At 40.1% G+C, this 21026-nt stretch overlaps 1 protein-coding gene across 2 annotated transcripts; it reads right to left on the minus strand.

The window, feature by feature from the left end:
- Positions 1–5: 5 nt before the first annotated feature.
- LOC130177477 (glycerol kinase-like) lies at positions 6–17999 on the minus strand. Of its 2 annotated transcripts, XM_056389288.1 has the most exons (20): positions 17704–17996; positions 14335–14408; positions 13348–13454; positions 13072–13149; positions 10560–10639; positions 10108–10245; positions 9901–10010; positions 9418–9484; positions 7422–7457; positions 6883–6950; positions 6076–6118; positions 5887–5967; positions 5678–5756; positions 5410–5506; positions 5143–5227; positions 4904–5024; positions 4054–4197; positions 3059–3145; positions 2845–2919; positions 6–1185 (listed from the first exon to the last, which is right to left on the minus strand). In XM_056389288.1, the coding sequence occupies exons 1-19, from the start codon at positions 17755–17757 to the stop codon at positions 2846–2848; spliced, it is 1623 nt and encodes a 540-aa protein (XP_056245263.1). In that variant the 5' UTR covers positions 17758–17996; the 3' UTR covers positions 6–1185; position 2845. The 2 variants fall into 2 exon arrangements, with proteins under 2 accessions (XP_056245263.1, XP_056245264.1); XM_056389289.1 differs by lacking the exon at positions 2845–2919 and having other exon boundaries at positions 17704–17999.
- Between the last annotated feature and the right edge of the window lie 3027 nt (positions 18000–21026).

A 21026-nucleotide genomic window follows, 5' to 3' on the forward strand; every position in this document is an offset into this window, starting at 1 on the left:
TGAGGTGCTGATGTACTAATTTTTATTATGCAAGTCAGGTATTCATCACATTTATGACAGTATCTATACATTCTCTGAACTCCTGTTATTCATCTTCTAAAGCAAATTACAAAGAAAAGCAGCAGGTATACCAACAGATCTGAGAAAATTATGTACATTACAAAGTAAAACGCATCCTTTTTAAGTCAAGTGAATCCAGTAACCAGACGTTGGAGTTTGATTCTGAAGTAGTGAGCTTCAGATGTGTGCCACAGCTTGGATCTAAAAAGGTGTTGAATGAATATAAAATTGTTGAGTACATATAAAATCAGAATGTGTTGCATTGACATCTTTGTATGCGTGGACTGATGTGATGGTGGTTTCTCCCACAGTTTCAGCACTGACCTCAGCAGTAACATGTTCTAAAAAAATCCCTTCATAAAAACAATCAGGTTAAAAAGAGTTTTCCCTTTTAAAAAGAAACCTGCATGGCTCCCATGATCATACTCTCCATACACAGGATAAATTATAAAGTGCTGTTGGGAGCCTGCAAAGTGTCAGCTTGATGTTCAAATTCATTTAGTCAAAACTTTTTCCCCTCATAAAATAAAAAGTTGAGGCTCACTGTAGAAATCCAGAATACATGATTATATTTTACTCTTTTCATCCGTCTTTAGTTCCTCTGAGAACAAACCTCGCTTTAAAAAGGGACATGAGCTGAGCACTAACCATAGTGCCACTCCACATGTGTAACATCTGTTCAGTATTTCCTGGATCTCGTACATCCCAAAGTTTAGAACAAAAGTACAAACAAATCAACACTATGTAGAGGTAATGAGGTACAATAGTGCAACTTCAGACTATCAACACCTGATTTCCCCTTAACAGTTTGAAGGCAAATTCAGTTTCTACAGGATGGTTTAAGAACACTTTCACTTTTTTTCAGAAAAGGAAGAAGAAAAAAAAAAAATCCATCAAACATGGTTCCCTTGTTGCTTCAAAAAGCTCCACAGGTCACTTGAGGGTGATGATTCAACTGTTGATATCACAGCCATGATACTACTGCTACAAGGCTACATCACTCAAGATGACTGCACATCCCATCATGCAGCAGCAGACAAGTTCTGTATTCACTGTGAGCACATTTCCTCTTCCAGTCTTGTTCCCATGACGATCTTGTACCGCAGGTTTGTTACTGCTGCTCATCTGTGGTAAAAAGAGAGATCATTCTTAGATCACAAAACAGAGTGACAGGTAGGCAGACTGTTGTATCTGGTTGAACAAAGTGGAGGCAAAGTAGTTAGATCCAAAAGATGGGTTGAAACAGCTTGTAACCAAACATGTAAACCCAGTGAGGCTGTTGCTCTGTCACTTAGCATCTGACTTGTAAAGCTGCTGTTCCCCTTGCAGGGGTTTAAAGTGCAGCTGTGAGCTAAACCGGACCTAATGTCTTCATAGATACAAGCAACCGCAGCTAAACTGCAGCTAAACCAGATGCATCATGAACTTCAGAGAAACATCAAAATCTGTAACTGTCTGAGCCTCATTTTTAAATTTGACATTTTGCTGTTTATGTTTAATGACTAAACATTTAAATGACACTGACCTACAGACATCATCTTAGACATGACTTTCTTTTACTTGGAGGCTACGGTAATGTTATCTTTACCTCTATCTCTGATCCATGTAAATATAAAAAGAAATAAACGATCCTGAGATGAATTATCAAACAAAATAATATTTTATCCTAAATTCCATCTCCTTTTCATAGTAGCAGCAATCACCAGGCTTTAATATTTTAGTTTATATTACATCCTCTTCTGGACACTGGTTGTGCCGTCGTCTCCTGCATCGATTATTGCAGTTCATTATTTAAATAATTATGGGCTGTAGCAGCAAACACTACATTCAGAGAACATATCTGTAACTCTTTGTTAAGTTCACTTTAAGATCCTTCAAATTTTGTTTGAATCTGTGATCTTCAAACGCGTTTTTCTGCACCAAGGCTTCTAGCAGGTTCAAGCATCCAAACACTGAAGTTCAGCACTTTTTATGTCCAAACTGGTTGGATCTTTCTCATGTTAGCTGCATTTTTGATGCATTTAACATTTGACTTAACTTATTGCTGATTGCACAATATTGTATTCTGACACAATAAAGATCAGAGTAATACAGACCTGTAAACCTCTCTTTAATCTTTCTTCTGTAGTAGAGTTAAGTCTCAGATACAGTGAGCTCTAGTGGTGTTTAAATGATTTCTACAGGACACAGAAACTGGGTTTCTGAGATAGTTACCACTTGATTTTAATCCAGGTTTAAACTTGTCTTAAACTGCAGCTAAACTAATGACAGAGCAACAGTCTCTACTGTCAGCAGGAGGAAAGTGGGAAAAGTAATAAATACAGTAACATGCAAACCCATACAATATAAACAACAGGGCTGAACTGATACAGAGTTGATTCATTTGATGATAATGTCATCCACAGCTGATAATTTATGGATTTTTTTTTCTTTTTTTTTTTTTACATTTACTGAATTTTTTCAATTAGTATTTTAAGTAATTTAGTTCATTCAAAAACAGAATTATTCACCTTTAACAGGTAAGTTGGATAATTTTTCCTCATAAAGAAGGTGCTGATCCTAAAAGACCCTCATTCATCCGTGTGCACTGATGGAGCGACTGTTTTCAGGGGCTAAAATATCTCCATCACTTATGAAAACTCTGTCAGTCAAACCCTTCCACACACTTTGTTAGTGATGCCTAGAAATGTGACCATGCCACAGTCAACCCCGTCACAATACAAAGAAGTTAGTATCGCAGCACTTCAAAAGTTCACACATGGCATGCAGCAGTAAATGTCGGACCTTATGGGTCCACTCTGGTGGGGGGAGGGGTGGGAGGAACCCCCCAGGGGGCACCATTGATCTTCTTTCCTAAACCTGTCGGTAAATGAGAGAGAGAGCATCCGAGGTGGATCACAGTCACAAACAAGTCACAGATATGTCACTGATAAAACAGGAAACAGCTGGAGTAACTTATGATTTCAGTGTCTCCGTTAAGAAATCAACATTGACGTACCGTTGGAATTGCAGCAGGGCTCTGACGTCTCCCAGTTCATGGCTTTCTGAACGGCCTTCTTCCATCTAGCGAAGCGGAACTCACTCTCTGTGATGAAGACACACACAAACAGGTTCAGGTGATCTGCTGTTGTAACAGTCATGTCCACTAGATGGCAGCAAATCAAACTGAGGTGAGTAGAGTAGTCAGTAGAGAAACTGAGACGCTTCAGTTCCGATTATTTCCTGTATCTGTGTGACGTGGGGTTCTCCACCTCCCCGCCCCTTTAGGAATCCAGCAGCAGGTCTGAGTGTATTCATTCATATGGGCGAAGTGAACAAGATCACAGATTGTCACCGATTCTTTCGCTCCATAGTCACTGAAATAAATATTGGACCCAGTTCTCACAAGCGTCACGTCTTCAGAACATTCTGACGTCAAAATGACATTTTTCAGATCAACAGATCAGGAGAAGATTAACTTTATTGGAGACCTGCCTCTGTGTCAGCGCCATTTATTTTTGATTGGTTTATTTTCAAACCATGGATTAAACTTTAAACCTTAAACAAAACTTTGACTGTCACTGACATGACTTTGTACTGGGCTGATCAGATGTCGTTAGTAGATAAAAAACAGCGGCAAAAAAGGCGCAAATTTGTACTGTATCCGGGTTGTATCATCTGTTGTTGTATTCTTTTGGCGAGGACAAGTAATCCATCAGTAAGTGTTAAAAACGCCCGAGCTTTGTGCAGCAACAGGCTGTAATAACAAGAAAAACAGATCTGTCTTTTCTTTCCCAAAGGATGCAGAGAGGTAAGTCTAGACAGGGACAGATTTTAATATTAGCTACTGTCACATTTCATGCCGGTTGTCTTGGCTTGAGGGAGGGGCTGGGGGACAACGCCCACTTAGGAGAACGGAACTGTGTCCCATTTCATACCACTGCCTGTAATGCGGTATCTTCTGTTAGAGGATCTTTGGTTAGACAGTGTGTGTTTTCTGTCTGGTTCTCTTACCGTCACAGTTGATCTGAGGTTCATATTTCTCAGAGGTAACATGTGGGAGGTGACCAGGGCTCAAGCTCCACACTTCCACCCCCTCTGCTGCCCCCGCTGCCATGGCTGCACCCAGAGCTGTGGTCTCTGACATGCTGGGTCGCACTACAATGACATGAGACGGAGGCACACACGCAGAAACACATTCAAATTTTAAATTAGAAACAAAACTTCTTAACAACCGAGTCCCTGTCCTTAAAATTCAAAATGTCAAAGTGAACATTTAATCATTTCATTTACTGAAAAATGTTTTATGCAGCAGATAAGGGAAACTGTTCCAGATCTAACTGGCCTGGATTCATCTTCCACTTAAACACCTATGATTTGTAAAGTATTCTAATAAACAGAATGCAGCAGTTGTAACTGGTGTCTGCAAATATGGATAAATGTGGACCTTGTTTAGATGTAATGTTCAGGGGAACACAGGTAAGTACACACATGTAAATTTGCGCTCCTCTTACCCCGTTTCTGTGTGTTTGTGTTTAAATGGGACAAAAGTCAGGGAAGACTAAAGGTATAAAGTCCATGTTCAGACTCATGTCAGTGCATACTGACAAAACAGATTTCAAAACTTCATAGTTGTTTGCGCAACAAAACAACTTTTGTGAAGCTGTTTGCTTCACTTGTGACCTTGACACAGATACAATGAAAAGCAAAGTGTTTATTTATGTATATTCTTTGCTGTGTTTCAAGCCTGTATCTTAAATGACAGAAGATAAAAATCATTGATTAATACATATGTATATATTGTATGTCCATGTCTCAGTGTATGAGGGCATGTGTGGGACATGTCTTCTCAGAGTCCTCTTACCTACGGGGATGCAGAGGATGTCGGCTTGCAGCTGCATCAGTAATCTGTTGGACGTCATGCCTCCGTCCACCTGCAGCTGCGTCAGAGGGACGCCGCTGTCCAGGTTCATGGCATCGAGGATCTGACAAACACGTACGTAGCAGTCACTTCAACACAAACTGATAACAGACAATCCCATCACCCCAGCTTCAAGGTAAGAAGAGAGATCACATGTAAAGCAGAGAGGAGATGGTGCTCACCTCTCTGGTCTGAAAACAGACAGCCTCCAGAGCAGCAAAAGCCAAGTGGTTCCTGTTAGTGAACTGAGTGAGACCACAGATGATGCTGGAAACACAGAGAAAGTAAATTCAATTTATTATACTAACTTCAATACTGTCATAACAGCGAGAACTAAGAATCTATACAAGAAGAGAGACATCCTGGAATCAAGTGAGTCTCTTTTTCTCCTTGTTTCAGGGTTAAATAATAGTTGATAGTTCAGATGTTTTAACAGCTGGTGCTCTCACCCTCTTGCACTAGGCTCCCAGTAGGGGGCATAGAGTCCAGAGAAAGCCGGCACAAAGTAACATCCGTACGACGTCCCTGCTGCAGCTGCTAGTATCTCTGGAATGAGAGGATGATGAAGGACAGAGGAAAAGTTGAAGACAAATGTATTTCCTCTACATTATAAACATCACAACGTCTTTAAGATTTTAAAGAAACGTGACTGCATTTGGTCAATCAGTAAGTCCTGAATTTCACATTAGAGCAGGTGAGATGCTGCGGTGTAAATACCGATCTCTGAGGATGACTGCACAATGCCCATGTTGTCCTTCAGCCACCGTACCACTGCCCCTGCGATGGCCACTGAGCCCTGAGGAAGAAAAACATCAGACCCAGATCACAACAAAGAACCGGGATGAATCACAAACTAGGGCGCACACACAAAGGAGGACTGAACTGCAAGGTGGAGCTGAATTTAGGAAAAGAAACTTCTCACACACCTCCAGTGCGTAGCAGGCAGGCTCATCTTTTCCTAGTTTGTATGCCACTGTGGTCAGCAGGCCATGGTCAGACATAACAGGCTAACACAGAGGAAAGAGCATTACACACAAGTAACATCACAACAGAGGACATGATTGAGTTTACAATGTTAATCCTGTGCAGTATTATTCTTGAGCTCAATATCCCACCTTGGTCCCTGTGTTTCTGAGCAGGAAGCAGCCAGTGCCATACCTTCACATGACAAGAACAGACCAAGATTAGAGACCAATGAGTGAATAACTGATGACAAATATTTAACTCTCATTTTCCCATTTTCCACAAAGCTAACAGCTTCTATCTTCAATCTCCAAACCTCCCCTAACTGTCTGTATGATGGGGATTTAAACATGTTTCTCACTAATTTTGACAACTTTAATATTTCTCAGTAACTCTGATGTTGCTGCAGCTCTCTGGACGGACTGTGTTCAGTGAGCGATGGGAAAGCAGCAGCACGTTCAGACCACCAATCCGCAGCCACACAGAGACATACATGAATGTGTGTGTGGTTTACAGGAAGCAGAGTACAGAGAGGGCTTTGCTCTTGTAAAGCAGAGAGTTTACTAGAGTGACTTTGTTCCAGTGTCTTGAAATCAGAGGCAGATTTAGATGCACGTTAATGAGATGACCTCAGCTTGAAAAAGCAAAACAGCTAATTAAGCTAGTAAGACTCGGTTTAGTGCATTATGATGTGCATGCAAAATAACATGTGATGTTATCTAACAACATCTTGCAGCTCTTCCAGCAGGATTCATCTTACTTCCAGAGGAAGTACTTGGCAACACTGATCAAACTGCCTTTAATGTTATGTAATGCTGGAACTCCAACTGCTCGGGCCAAGTGCCATCTTCCATCCATTCAACCACTTAAACAGCACAAAAAAGTGTCAGAACTACTATAGCCTGTAGCTGTAGCGTTCACTGCAGCAGGAAGTGGACTGAAGAAAATGGCAGACTTACGTGTTTTTGGCCTGACCCTCTGTGAAGCACATCTGACCAACCAGAGCAGCCGACTGGTCGCCGAGACACTGAAAGACATGAGGTCACTGTTAGAGGGCTGAATGTTTTGACTATCCATGTATGCATTTACTATATTAGTTGGTCCCGTCACTGACATAATACATAGACCCGTAACCCTGAAACTTAACCATCACAACTGAATGTCTAACCCAAACCCTAAAACCAAGTTTTAACCCGCAAACAGCCATTTAAACTTGTGGGGTCCAGCATTTTGGTCCCCACAAAGCTGTTGGGCCCCTGTTTTTCTGGCCCCACAATTATAGGAAAACAGGCTGACATATGCACCAACACCACATCTGTCATAGGGTAATAACCATCAAGCTGAAGTATTGGTGGTGGAGCTGTAGTGGAAGATTTGTCACTCTGAAAGGTCTGGAGGAAAGCCACATACAAACTTCAGCCTAGCAGCAGCCTCAGCATTAAACAAAGACAGATGTCCCTATTCAAATAAAGTTACATAACATTCAAAAAGCCCTTACCCCAGAGATCGGGACTCCTGCTAGAGAGCTTGATTTCTGGTTAGAGGAAAGAAACAGACATGTTTAGATTCTGGATGACCGCAGGATAACACTGACTCAACTCACCAAACACACAACTAGAGTAAACAAGTGTGTTTACATCTAAAACATTTGAATCAAGCAAGGTGTTAAATATCACAGTTGGCTAATGAGAGACCTCAACAGGACATGTGACTGTTGGGTTATAGGCAAATACCTGTTTGTAGCCAAATTTTCAATAATCATTCCATTATCAATGCAAATGTCAAACATGATGGTCGAGGACTTCCAGTGAATAAACAGGAAAAGATCATCAAAGTGAGGGCAGGGATTTTTATGACCTAATGGGAAACTGATTATGTTACTAAGTACGTCACGGGATGCACACAGGTTATGATGTGAATGTCATCACCTGAACAGCTGCAACATCTTCACACATCATCAGTTAAACACTGACCAACTCTGCAGAAGCACTGTTTGTTTACACGTGTCTATATTTGATTGAATTTGACAGTTTCAGCTCTTCCACTAAAATGTGCTGTTACAACATTAAGATAATACTGCACAGTGAAGCAAGAGTAGTAACATCTAAAGAACCTTTATCCTCTCATACTTTCATTTACTCAGGTATAAAAAGGGTACCATTAAAAGATACAGTAGATATGGAGGATGTGAGTGGAGGCTTCCTAATAGTGAATAACAAATTATATATTCTGAGACAAGACAAAAATAAATCTGAGCCATTACATGAGGAAAATAAACAACAACAAGCTGCCGTGTTGCTGACCTCTGGACCGCAGGGTAAAGTGCATGGTGCATAAAAAAGGTTTAATACCAAATAACAAGAGATAAGATATGAGCATAGACAAACAAAGACATGTGATAAAAGAACCCATGGACTCCTAAAATGGTATTTCATAATACAGTTAGGTGGATTAAAGGCTCATCTATCAGTACAGCATCTGTATCTGTTCTCTAATCACACCACTTGCCGGGTTAACAGGGAATCTTATCAGGTCATGTATCAGGGTGAGACCACAGTTTACATAATCTTAACTGTGAGCCGTTTTCACATATGGGCCGATGGATCTGGACCTGATTCTCTAGACACTGTCCTGAGTCACACATGCAGCACACGGCTACTGGAAATACTCCATTCACTTTGCAGGAGAAATGGTATCATCAACTTGCCAACACATTCACTGTCAATTCTCTGGACAATGACTGCCTCTATTCACTTATAGGCTCAATTGGACATGATACAGACTTTTTGCGTGGAGCTCCTATGGCTAATAACTAGAAAAGTTCAGGGTTGCATGAATCTGTGAAAGCGGCTATCAAACGATCCAGTATTACCAAACAATGCAATGTATGCTCAATAAAAATTTTAACATATCTATGCAGCATGTGGAATAATAGTAAATCACAAATATGTTACATTATGCAACATCAATGCATTAAGCTTGTGCATAAAACTGTGGACAAAACAGTATTCATCTTTAAAAAAAAAAACAACAAAAAAAACAGCCCATTGCCGTCTTGGCTTTTTACACACTTTATCTCATTCTTCATAGATTGTGATTTTTTAAAATCCTCTTAATGAGACTGTCTTCCAGTTTAAACATACTTCTTCTGCCCTGTTCAAAAGGACTAACATTTTCACTGGAAATCCTTTGCAATCTCACCATCTTTTATCACTACATTAACTGTTATTCTGATGACTTACACACTGCATCTTATCAACTTATATGGCCATTACAGTGATTATGATATATCAGGAGACCATTCACTAGAATATTTTATGACTATAGTTATCCTGAGTTTAGAGTTACGGCTCTTGAATGAGCTAAAAGAGACATGTGGGTCAGGTCCATCTCAAAACACAAACAGTATCACAGGAACACAGAACAGACACATGTACATATGAAAACATGCACATACAGTATACAAAGACAAAACTCTGTTTATAAGATCTTACCATGCAGCCGTATATCTCAGAGGAGCTTTTTACTTTGGGGAGGATTTCCATGGGGACGTCAAAGTACCTAAAAGCACAGCAATCAGACATAATGCAGAGGTTATATTGTACAAAAAACACGAGTGACTCTACTGTTTACATGCATGCAACAATTAGCACTTTCAAGACATTAACAGTCTGGAAAGAATCTTTTAACTGAACTGACACAGTTCAGTACAGACTGTGTTTGGGCAGTGGTTTGAATAAGTAGAATAATTTGGAAATGAAACAGGGACTAATTGAAGGGAGTTTGAGTGTGGATGTACTGTAACGTCACCATCACTGTAAGCTGAAAGTTAAAGTTACCCTGTGGGGTATTCTTGTGAACCAACGCAGTCAGTATTCCTCACAGAAACTCACTGTGTGTATCCTCAAGGCCTACCAGATGTATTAAATACAGTAGTTCTGATGGTTCATTATGTATTTTTACATGTGTTTGTTTACCTGCACAGTTCAGGATCCCAGTCCATGGTGTGAATGTTGAAGAGCATGGTGCGACTGGCGTTGGACACATCTGTACAGTGGACCCCTCCCTTCCTGCCCCCCGTCAGGCACTGAGGAAAAATAACAATGGACTAGGTGTAGTGGATTCACATATAAAAATAAATAAATTAATGGGGTGCACTGTTGCAGGTTTTAAACAGATCTTACCCAGATGATCCAGGAGTCCACTGTGCCGAACATGGCTCGCTCGCTCAGCACTGCCTGTCGCACTTCATCCACATTGTCCAGAAGCCAACGCAGCTTCACCGCACTGAAGTAGGTGCTGATGGGAAGGCCTGTCTTGTGCTGGAGGGATGAGGACAGGAGAAATACAGATGAGAGTGTTTGTTAGGTTGACCATGAGAACAATGCTCATTTTTACCAAAGAAAAAACTCAACCAGAAGATACACAAACATCAGAAAGTTGACGACTGACACAGTTCAATTTTACTGAACCCTTGTCACAGGATTCCATTTATTGATATATAGATTATCTACAGTATAGCTGCTTGTGATGTTTGTATTTGTCTTGTAGACAATGCAGCCCGAATCAAAACATCTGAAAAAATTAAAAACAAACAAAAAAAATAACAATGAAGGGGTTGTCCATCATCACTCACCTTGAGGTGGTTCTTGTCTCGGCCGGGAGCTTTGTTGATGAGCCTCTCCACCGTTGACTGTGTGCGCAGGTCCAACCAAACTGCAGACCGGGCAGAGAGCAACGGCTTACACATAGAAAATTCTGTACTTCTCTGATCCAAAAATAAAAGATGTCCATGTGCAACTGTGAAATATTTCAGCAGACTTTAAAATAAGTATTGTGAATGAAGTCAAAATTGCAATGCAATTTGCTCAGACAATTTGACAAAGCCACTTTATTTACCTCCATTCTTAGAGACCTGAAGCAAATGAAAGAAAAACATCACTAACAATTTCAGTAGGATAGGATATTCACAAGCCCCCAGCTAAGCTCCACTGTTTTGTAGTTTTCCCTGGAGCACAAGGGCCTCTATGCGACTGCAAATTGCGGATGGGAAGGCTCTGGCTGTTGTGCTCATGCACCAAACAGCAGCTCAGAGTACCCAGCCTTCGTGGAGTCTCTTGGTGAAGTCCTGGAAATGTCTCCACGTGGGGAGTCTGCAGTTGATGACGCTGAAACCTGGAGGGATATAACTGGGTGGAAAAGTCTGCCTGATCTGAACCGGAGCGGTATTTTGTTATTGGTCTTCTGTTCTAGTCATAGATTAGCCATAGCGAACACCATGTTCGAGCATAAGGTGGTTAATAAATGTAACTGGTACTAGAACACCTTCCATCCACAAAGATAAATGATTGATCAGATCTGTGGCCATATGTCATGTCATGGACATTTGGGTGAAGAGAGGGGCAGAGCTGTCAGCTTATCATGGACCTGGTGTTGAGTTGGATCAGATGGCGTGGAAGGCTGCTGGACACACCTGGGAAACCCAAACATGTACCGAGGGTGAACTCAGCAAGTCAACACATTTTCAGTGGGTGTTTGACTCCACCAAGGTTGTCTCATATCTGATCCTGTTTGTGATATTCAGGATCTCAAGGCACAACCAGGGTAGGTAGAGTGTCCAGTTTGGGAACCTCTGAATTGCATCTTTGCTCTTTGGAGATGATGTGGTGCTGTTGGCTTCATCAGACTTCAGTGTGCACTGGGGCGGTTTGTAGCCGAGTGTAGAACAACCAGTATGAGAGTCAGCACCCCCATTTCTGAGGCCATGGTTCTCTTCATGAAAATGTGGATTGTCCTCTCTGGGTTGAGCCGGATTTGCCCCAAGTGAAAGTATTAGGGGCTCTTGTTCACGAGTGATGGTAAAATAAAGTGCGAGATGGACAGGTGGATTGGTGCGGCGTCAACAATAATGCAGCTGTTGTACCGGACCTTTGTTGTGAAGTGAGAGCTGAGCTTGATCTATGTTCCAACTCTCACCTATGGTCACAAGCTCTGGGTAGTGACCAAAAGAATAAGATTGTGTACACAAGCGGTTGAAACAAGTTTCCTCCGTATGATGTCTGGGCTCAGCCTTAGAGACACGGTGAGGAGCTTGGACGTCTGGAATACCCTGCTAAGCTTGATGCTGCTAGTTGGTCTGTTGATCAACTGGTCAGTCCACCACTTCAGTCCAGACTGAATTATCAACAGGATAGTATTTTGCCTCCTGATTTTGGTGATCCCCTGACCTTTCCTCTAGTACCACCACAAGGTTGACATTTGTGGTTCAGAGTTAACTGTCTTGACAAATCTTGGATGGATTTACGGCTGTCAAGATTATTTTCATTATGGATTAATCTGTTGGTTATTTTTTCAATTAATCTATCAATCACAGTGCACAATGTCAATCACATTTTCCCAAGGTGACATCTTCAAATGTCTTCTTTTGTCCAACCAACAGTCGAAAACACAAAGTTCAGTTTTCAAATCGGAGAAGCTGAAGTATTTGACAGTTTAAGCCAAATATTTGTCAATCCTTAGAAGCAAAACAGACGTTGCACCAATTTCATCTAGATTGTCTCAATATCCTACAAACACAATCTTCCATCATAGTAATTATGATGATTTCAAAATCTCATTTTTTAAACACACGGTGGCTTCAAAGTAGATAACTGGATATTTTTACCTGTTAAAGAATCGCTGTAACCACTAAAAGGCTTACAACCCTCCCCCAACACATTCCATCCAAATAGCAGTCTGAACTGCTTACAGACAAACTAGCCTATCAGGCTAAAACTGAAGGCCTGGGGCGTATGAATGAAAGCCTGTCTTTGCCAGTAATATTAGAACACAAGGAGTGAGAGGGCGGTGACAGCATGTGCTCTGCTCCCACACTGACTCAAAGTCACATGGGGTGGTAGGTGGTGGGACAGGGACAGATATGACACAGGACACTAAAATCTGATGCAACCAAGTCATGTGCTGTGCTGTTTCCCAGATGACATAATCTTACTGGCTCCGTTAAAGATGTTAGGAAGAGGTGTGTGTGTCTGATAGAAGTTTGTACATGAAGACATGTGATGTACTTCATTACAAAGTGTGTCTGAAGGCTCTTAACTGTAACTATTTAGGCAATGATACTTTGTCATTTGGATGTCTAATAGACGTACCAATGGCATTGTAGAGTGGCTCTCCGGTCTCTTTGTCCCACACCAGGGTTGTCTCTCTCTGATTGGTCACTCCCACCGCTAAGAAAACAAACAACAATATAACAACATAAATGTCAATAAAACCCCCACTCCCACCTATTCATCTCCGTTAGGTGCGGTTAACAGTTGGTTTTAGCTTTCTCATCCAGCTACAGGCGTGGGTGTGGTCAACACACATCCACCCCCAGTTAGGGCACACAGTCCTGGATATCAGCGTGTGTATGAGCAGTGTCCCACCTTTTATGTTGGAGACGTCAATGTTAAGTTGACACAGTTTCTCACAAGTCCTCTCCATGCACTCATACACAGACTGCATTATCTCCTTGGGGTCTTCCTCCACCCAGCTGATTGAAAAACACATACAGGAATATAAACACACAAAACCCCTCATGTGTGCACAGACACAAACACATTTCAGTTTTGTACTTGGTCCAGAAAATGTAAACAAAATTATCTATATACAGTGTATTTGTTGATATCTTTTCTCTACACATCACAAGGCTATAATGTATTAGTAAAATGTCTGTGGTGGAAACTGTTGATAGTTCTAATCTTTCTGAGAATGTAAGTTAGGTAGAGTAAATTTAACAGCAGCTCCTGTGGATGATTTGTCATGAGCTAAATGATCACTCTGCTCTTCAGGATATGTGCACAGAGACAAAAACATTCAAGGTTTACATCTAGTTATGGTTTCTATAGCAAAACAAAAAACAACAGTAAAAGAATGCATGGACCTTGGATTTGCTCAATTGTAAGTTGCTTCATTTACAAGCAATATGTGTGATTTACAGAGTATTTCTGACCTAAACAACAACAGGTTGCACCAAATGCTGTACAGCATATGGCCTCTGGTACTTTGTACAGGGTGTTCATCAAACACACTTTAAATGGAGTAGACAGCAACATCTGAATATGTACCAATCAAACCAGCCTTCAAGGGTACAATAAAATAAGAGCTGGACCTTAGACTCAGTTATATTACACATGTCAAAAAAAGAGATTAACCCAGTAAACATGAGGAAGCAACTGTAATCTGCAGTATGGATTTGAACCTCAATTTTTTTTAATATTTCTCTCTGTGCAGTTTATTTTCTGCCCTTTTAAAATTCTGAATCTCAAAATAAGCAAGTAAGCATCCATCTACACTGTATACAAGGAGAATGTGGTATCTTAGCAGCCCAGCATCTAAAAATATTGTATTATAATAAAGGTCCAGGAACTCACCCCTCCTTGGGGAAACTCTGGTTGATTTCTACTTGATGGTGACTGATCAGTTTGGCTGTTTTTGCATTGAACACCTGTGGAGAAACAGAGTTCATAAGAGGCCAAGATTAGGTACACAGCAAGGAAAGTGGCAGAACATGGATTTATCTTTGTAAGACAAAATAGAATTTGGCACAACACTAGAGTGGAGTGATGAGGGGATGATTTATTTTTCCAGTGCTATCTTGTGACACAGACATAGGGTGGAAAGATGGCCATCAGCTCTGGCTGGATTTCATCCAGTACCCAGCAGGAACATCACCCTTGGGTGTTGCCAGGGATAGTAGAAATACACAGTGGCTCTCTATTACAGAGCAGGAAGGAATTAACATGCAGCAGCATATTCGTCATAACCTTCAATCAGACAGAAGTCAGCATTTCTTCTGATTAAGTAATAGGATGAACCTCTCTGTAGCACTACTCTCCTGTCTACACAGTACAGGCCTACAATTCAGATACAGACATTTCAACACAGCATATACTGCACTAGGAAAAACAAGGAAGCAGTAACCTTGAGGAACACATGACCCACAAGCAGTCTTGAACCACACTGCAACTTTTAACTCTTTATGATTCTCTTAAAAAGCCAGCTTGGAAGGCTGATCAGACATGGACATACGCAGGCTACACACTGACACTAACAGAAGAGAGGTAACATTCAGTTGAAGTTACGCAGTTGCACAAGATACAGGATCCTCCCCACACCTTCATGAGGACAGACCGTATGACTAGTTAAAGTGTAACCTCTGACGCTGTTTTAGTTCAAAACTGCACCACAAACATCCAAAGTCTATTTCAAGTTTTGTTACTCACTCCAGCTGTGTGGAGCAGTCTGTTGCTTATGGTGCTCAAACTACATTCTGAAAAACTGCTTTCTCCTTCCAAATGAAATGACAGTTTCTCAACATCACCCATAGACCTCACTCAAACAGTTTCCCTGTCAAACCATCTCAGTTTTGGCACAGAAAGCAGCTTATCTCCAAACATCAGCAAAAGACAGGAAAACTAGTCAGTGTGTTGACAGGAGGCAAAAATTTTATTCTGACTTCCACCGTCTCAGATCAGATACTTCATTGCTCAAGTGAAGTGACAAATCAAATACAAAAGAACCACAGTTTACTGACGTCACATTACAGGATTGCTCAAAAAGATTACAAAATTTAAACAATTCAGCATGCAGACGTGACTGACAGTAGGTGTGTGTAAGTGTGTGAGCATGGACAGGAAGTGGACACAATAAACTTCAAATGTATGGGGAGAGGAAATAAAGACTAATTCAGTTATCCTGAAACAAATATGACCTGAGCCTGTGACAAATGTCAGGGGTTAACTCACTGTTGTAAGTTTTTAATCATCACCGTTGGTGGTGTCACTGTATTTAGACTGCATAGGTTAGCTAAAAGTCAAGATCATCTTTCTGACACTATCATATATTTTTTTAAATATTAGGGACGGTTTATGAAATTGCAGGTAATTTGTTGCGAAACAGATTGGAGGAGCTTCAGTTACGTTGAGCAATTATTTTAACATTGATAAATGCTTAATCATCATCGTCATCATCATCATCATCATTGTCATCTATGACAAAAGACACATTAATTTTTCATAGCATGGGCGGAGTTGCAAAGAAGCTCAAACACAGCTTTCTTAGGTTAAAGTTTAACTTCTGGTCAGAATCTAATCTGTGCTTGACCTACGTGTCAGCAGATAAACTTTCAGCCAGGGGCCCCACAAACAGTCAAAGGCCCTTTGGAAAGAGCTGGTCTCTAATTAAGAAAACATCCAGAGCAAAGTGATGGCACCTAGGTGCTGCGAACATCCATACTTTCTGACCATGTACTTTCAAAGTATTTTAAGCATGATGAAAAAGATGGAGGTGAAGATGGAAAATGCACCTTTGAGCATTTCTCAGTGGATCATGGTTGGTTGGTTACAAACATTACTGATGTAAACAAATCTGGGATATAAACAGCTTATATATTTTGTTGAAAAGCTGATATATTTTACAATAACCTTTAACCAGATCTACTGAGGTGTCTGAAATCCTTTCTATCTGTTTTGTGCCAAGACTCTTCCAGCTGACCTACTTGAGGACTTTATTCACAACGGACCACTGAACAGGATTCATTTTGTTCAACAGCAAAAATAAACAGAAAAATCTGATGCGTTTCCTCGCAGCGCAAAGATAACCTTTAAAGTCATATTTGTAGCATGAACACATATAAGAGAGAATGTACATAGAGAAGGACTGGGATGATATTATGGAAATGAGGCTCTTTGCTGGTGAATAGTATGACATAGACAAAACAATGGAGAATTTCACAAGGCTGCAGCCTGCATTTAAGTTAATTTGCTTTAAAGTGGCTTTAATGAGGCTTTGTTGTCTTTTTTTTAACTATCATCCAATATGAAAAAAAAAATAGATTGGCATTTCAATAATCATTTCAGTGTTTGTAAACAATACCCATGTGATCAACATTTCATCACCACTGCAAATCACTTCATCACCACTGCAATGCATTGTTATAATGTTAACTTATATTGTAACATAGTGAGTTGCTGTGACAGGGGAGTCAATTTGTCTAGAATAAACTGCAGTGTACAGTTGTACTGTAGATCGCATTGTCTATATTGCCAGCAAAACAATAATTTCATGAAATAAACAAAGTAAATGTTAATGTAAATAAATTTAAATACTTTAATCTGTGTTTAATTGAACCAGTTTTTCATTATTTGTATTATCTTTGAGGAAATGACTATACAATTCTGTTTTTTGTTTGACAATTAGTTGAAAAAGGCAATTTTATTATTATATTTTATCATGTAATGTCTAGTTTTCATTACTAATATACACGTTTTGGTGATATAAAATTAGGAGAATAGAATTTGCTACTGAAAATGCAGTTAAACCTAACATGGTAAACTTTAACATAAGCTATTCTCATGCAATGTGCTCGTTTACCAGTAGTGGCGCTTCCACGGACGAGGTTCAGGGTTTATAACTTAATTCGCTCATGAAATGTCTTTTATTTGTAGTATAAATTAATAAAAGCAAAAGTTGAGGACTAAAACAGAATGACGACACAGCACTCTGTTAGTTAGCGTCGCTGTGTGTAGCTGTAAGCTAACTAACCGTGCGTTATTTACGTTACCGTAAACTCTAATTTCAACGTCTAAGAAGTGTTTTTTCTTAATTTCTTATCAACTATTCGTTAAAATAAAAAAGCACACGTCAAATTAAAGTAAAAACGCAGACGTTTCCTGAATAAAGACCGCTCAGTCTGTGTGACTTGTACGTTAACGTGTAGTCGACTCCACCAGGTCACTCACCAGAAACCTCGTTGAGCTCGTGCCCTGGTCAATCGCAGCTACCAGCGGATCCATCCTAGTTTCTTCTTATGACGGTTAAAACACTTAGGACAAGACCTTAAACACAATCGGCTGCTGGCTCTGAGGACTATGAGGCTCGCTAGGCTCGCTGGGCTCCCCGGCACGAGTGGTTTGTTTTTTTTCCCCTTGAATACCAGCTACGATTCCGCCTGAAGGATAGGACAACAGGGTGAGTAGACCCTCTGGATCAAGTAAAAGGATGTATAGGAACCGGTCCCGACCGACCCAACCATTGGCTGCTCCACAGAAGGCGTCGGCCACGCTTCGTCCAATCAGATTTGGGGGCACGTTCTCACAGGAAAAGATCCCGAGGTCGCAGACGCGAGGAAGAAATCCACCCTAAGACAGAATCCGTACTGTGTGTTTGAACAGTCTCTTCCTATGGTTTGTTTGTTTGTTTGTTTGTTTGTTTGTTTGTTTGTTTGTTTGTTTGTTTGTTTGTTTGTTTGTTTGTTTGTTTGTTTGTTTTGTCAGCAGGATACATTCATAGATTCACTATTTTCATACAGAAAAATTACTGTTCTTGTAAACTCATAGTCTAAGTAGTTGAAAGGTATTCAAATCATAGACCATTTATACCTTCCAGTTTTTTTATTTGAGTGTGGAAAGTCTCTCCTTGACATTTCCGGTTTTAATTCATTTTTTCTTTTTCCAAATCTTTTATATTGTTTTTATATATGGAAAAATAGAATCGAATATATATATAAATGGACAAAAAAATGAAAGAAGGAAAAAGGGGAAATTTAGAAAGGTACAGTAACTGTATACTATAATTGTTTTAGAATGCTTCAACATAGTAAAGAGGAGGAAGAAGTAGGAAGTACACTTAAGTACACTATTTATATGTAGCCTATATACCTGAACATTTCCTCCCTGGTTGACTAAAACATATTAAACTCTCACGTCCAGACAGTGAAATATTCCATTATGATATATAATATACAAAAAAAGGAGCATTTTTGTCAGAACACAGAAAAGTGTGCAAATGTCAAAGCCACGGAGCAGCAGCTGACACTGTCTCAGGTACATGGGCTTAGGGTTAAGTCTTGCATATCGCCTCCCATCCCTCAAGAATGGGTTGCCAAATCTTATGAAAAACATTTTCTTTGGTGATGAGGCGTTTCTTAATTCATTTTAGTATATAATACGTTTTCAATCAGCTTGAGTAAGTGCATTTAGAGATTTTCTGAGCTCTATAAATCAGTGGTCTTACCTACAAGTATAAAAACTAGAGCCAGTAATTTGAAAGCGTTTTGCAAAGTAGTTAGTTTCAAGTTAGTTTCTGTGTGAGGCACAGATAAGATAAACCTCAGTCATCTGCTCAACTTGCACAATCCGTGGTGACCTAAACTGCAAAATGACAGTGTACCGATATAAGATTATTGATTATTTTAAAAACTACATTCGCTGAAATCATTAAATGTATTTATGTAAGAGGGTATGGCTGTAAAACATTTGGGGTTCAATTATCACTATTTATTCATATTTGTTTCAAAGTTTTTGAAATGGGACCTGCATAGTGACACTGAGATCACATTTAAAGTCACGGAAGGGATTTTGTATTTGTTCATTCAAATTTTTGCCATTCCTCACCTTAGTATCATTTTGTGTGTTCCCTGTCAACCAGTCACTGAGTGTTACTGAAACTCCTGTTTAGGATTTGAGAAGCAGAAAGCAGATAAAACAAGCTGCAAAGTTTCTGTCAGGAAGGTCAAGTAGAAAGAAATCTACAATACAGCAACTGTATGACTCAGGGTTTTAGGCTTGCAGTCCAAACTGAAACTAAACCAAAGCTCAGGAAGTGCAGGTTTAGGTTCACTGATTTAAACTCAGCTGTACATTTAATTTTATTTTTATTCCAGAAACCATAGAATCATTCATTTAGGTACTTTGCATGTGTAATTCCTTTTCTTTATGTGAAATATGAATGATGGATAAACTCCATTCAGCAGCTTCATTTTCAGGGTCCTATCGTCTATGCTGGCCCATTGTCACACTGTGATGGCTTACTGGGACACATGGGCAGAACAGTGAATGTTAATGTGAATGTTAATTAAAACGTGTGATTTTCACAAATACACAGTAACTAAACCAGCCCAGGACCAAAAGATGAGTTGTGCTTTTAGCACCTTCTTCTATATATGTGTCTCTCTCTTTTGTTTTACACACTTTCTATTGTACACACAAATACTTGTGTATACTGTGTCCTGTTATGTCACAGTCATGGTGTTTATTTTGTCTCATATGCACAGACACACACATACTGTACACATGCCGCTGCTCTGTCTGCACACATTCTGACTTAAAAGCACAGGTGAAACTAATTTCATTAACAATGACGGTGAATGTTTCATGTCGTCAGTTACACCTGTGCTTCTCCTGCTTTGACATGTCTGCTGTGGAAAAGAAAAAGCTCTGTTGGTGCTGCAGCTGTTGCAGCAGCTCCCTCTCTGCGGGCAGGGTGAAGGAGTTTGGAGCCTTCTCTTCTTTCAGTCAGATGCGTCTCCTACTGTGGTGATAATAAAGGGCCTAAAGCCTAAATATAGTCCAGATCTTTATTTGGCTTTATGAGTTATCTCTGCTGTGGAGGGGCAGATTGATGATCCTCTCACCGTAGACCTGGACAGCTAACAGCTAATTATCATGGTTGTAAGCCTTGGGGGAATCCTTTTACTCAAAATGGTGAAACTGGTCGGCTGTTGCACAACTCTTTGAGCCATTTGCTATGCTAATGCTATTTACCCTCACTTGCATTGCTAGCTGGATTTTTTAAGATCTAAAAAGCCTAGACAGCTTTTCATTCAGGCAAGAACTGAAGGCTGGAGCACCAACCCCTGACAGAGGGCCAAACACCCACTTCTCTTTTGTCCTCTTGAGACACAAAAGCTCTTCTCAAGCTACTGAAAAAGCTGAAACATCATACCGAAACTTAGTGATTATATTTTAAATATCTTGTAATAAATTTCCTCTTTCTAACTTGGAAACTTGGTACTAACAAGAAATTAGGGCAAACAGGGCAGATGGATGCTGTTTAGAACAGAACTAAATGTAACCGAAAGAGGACTCAGAGTTGCAACTATCTAAAGGAAAACCAAAATGAAAATAAAACCTAACGACTGAAAAAAAGTTTTCCAGGTGTGTGGTCAGTTCTACTTTTAATTCAACAATTAACATAATCCATCAACAACTACAGGAGGTAAACTGGCGAGCTGTGGATATTGCTGCGTTTCAATTTTACTGGTAAAATCAAAATGTTCGAGTCA

The sequence above is a fragment of the Seriola aureovittata genome, chromosome 11 (assembly GCF_021018895.1).
Source record: "Seriola aureovittata isolate HTS-2021-v1 ecotype China chromosome 11, ASM2101889v1, whole genome shotgun sequence".
Lineage (NCBI taxonomy): Eukaryota > Metazoa > Chordata > Actinopteri > Carangiformes > Carangidae > Seriola > Seriola aureovittata.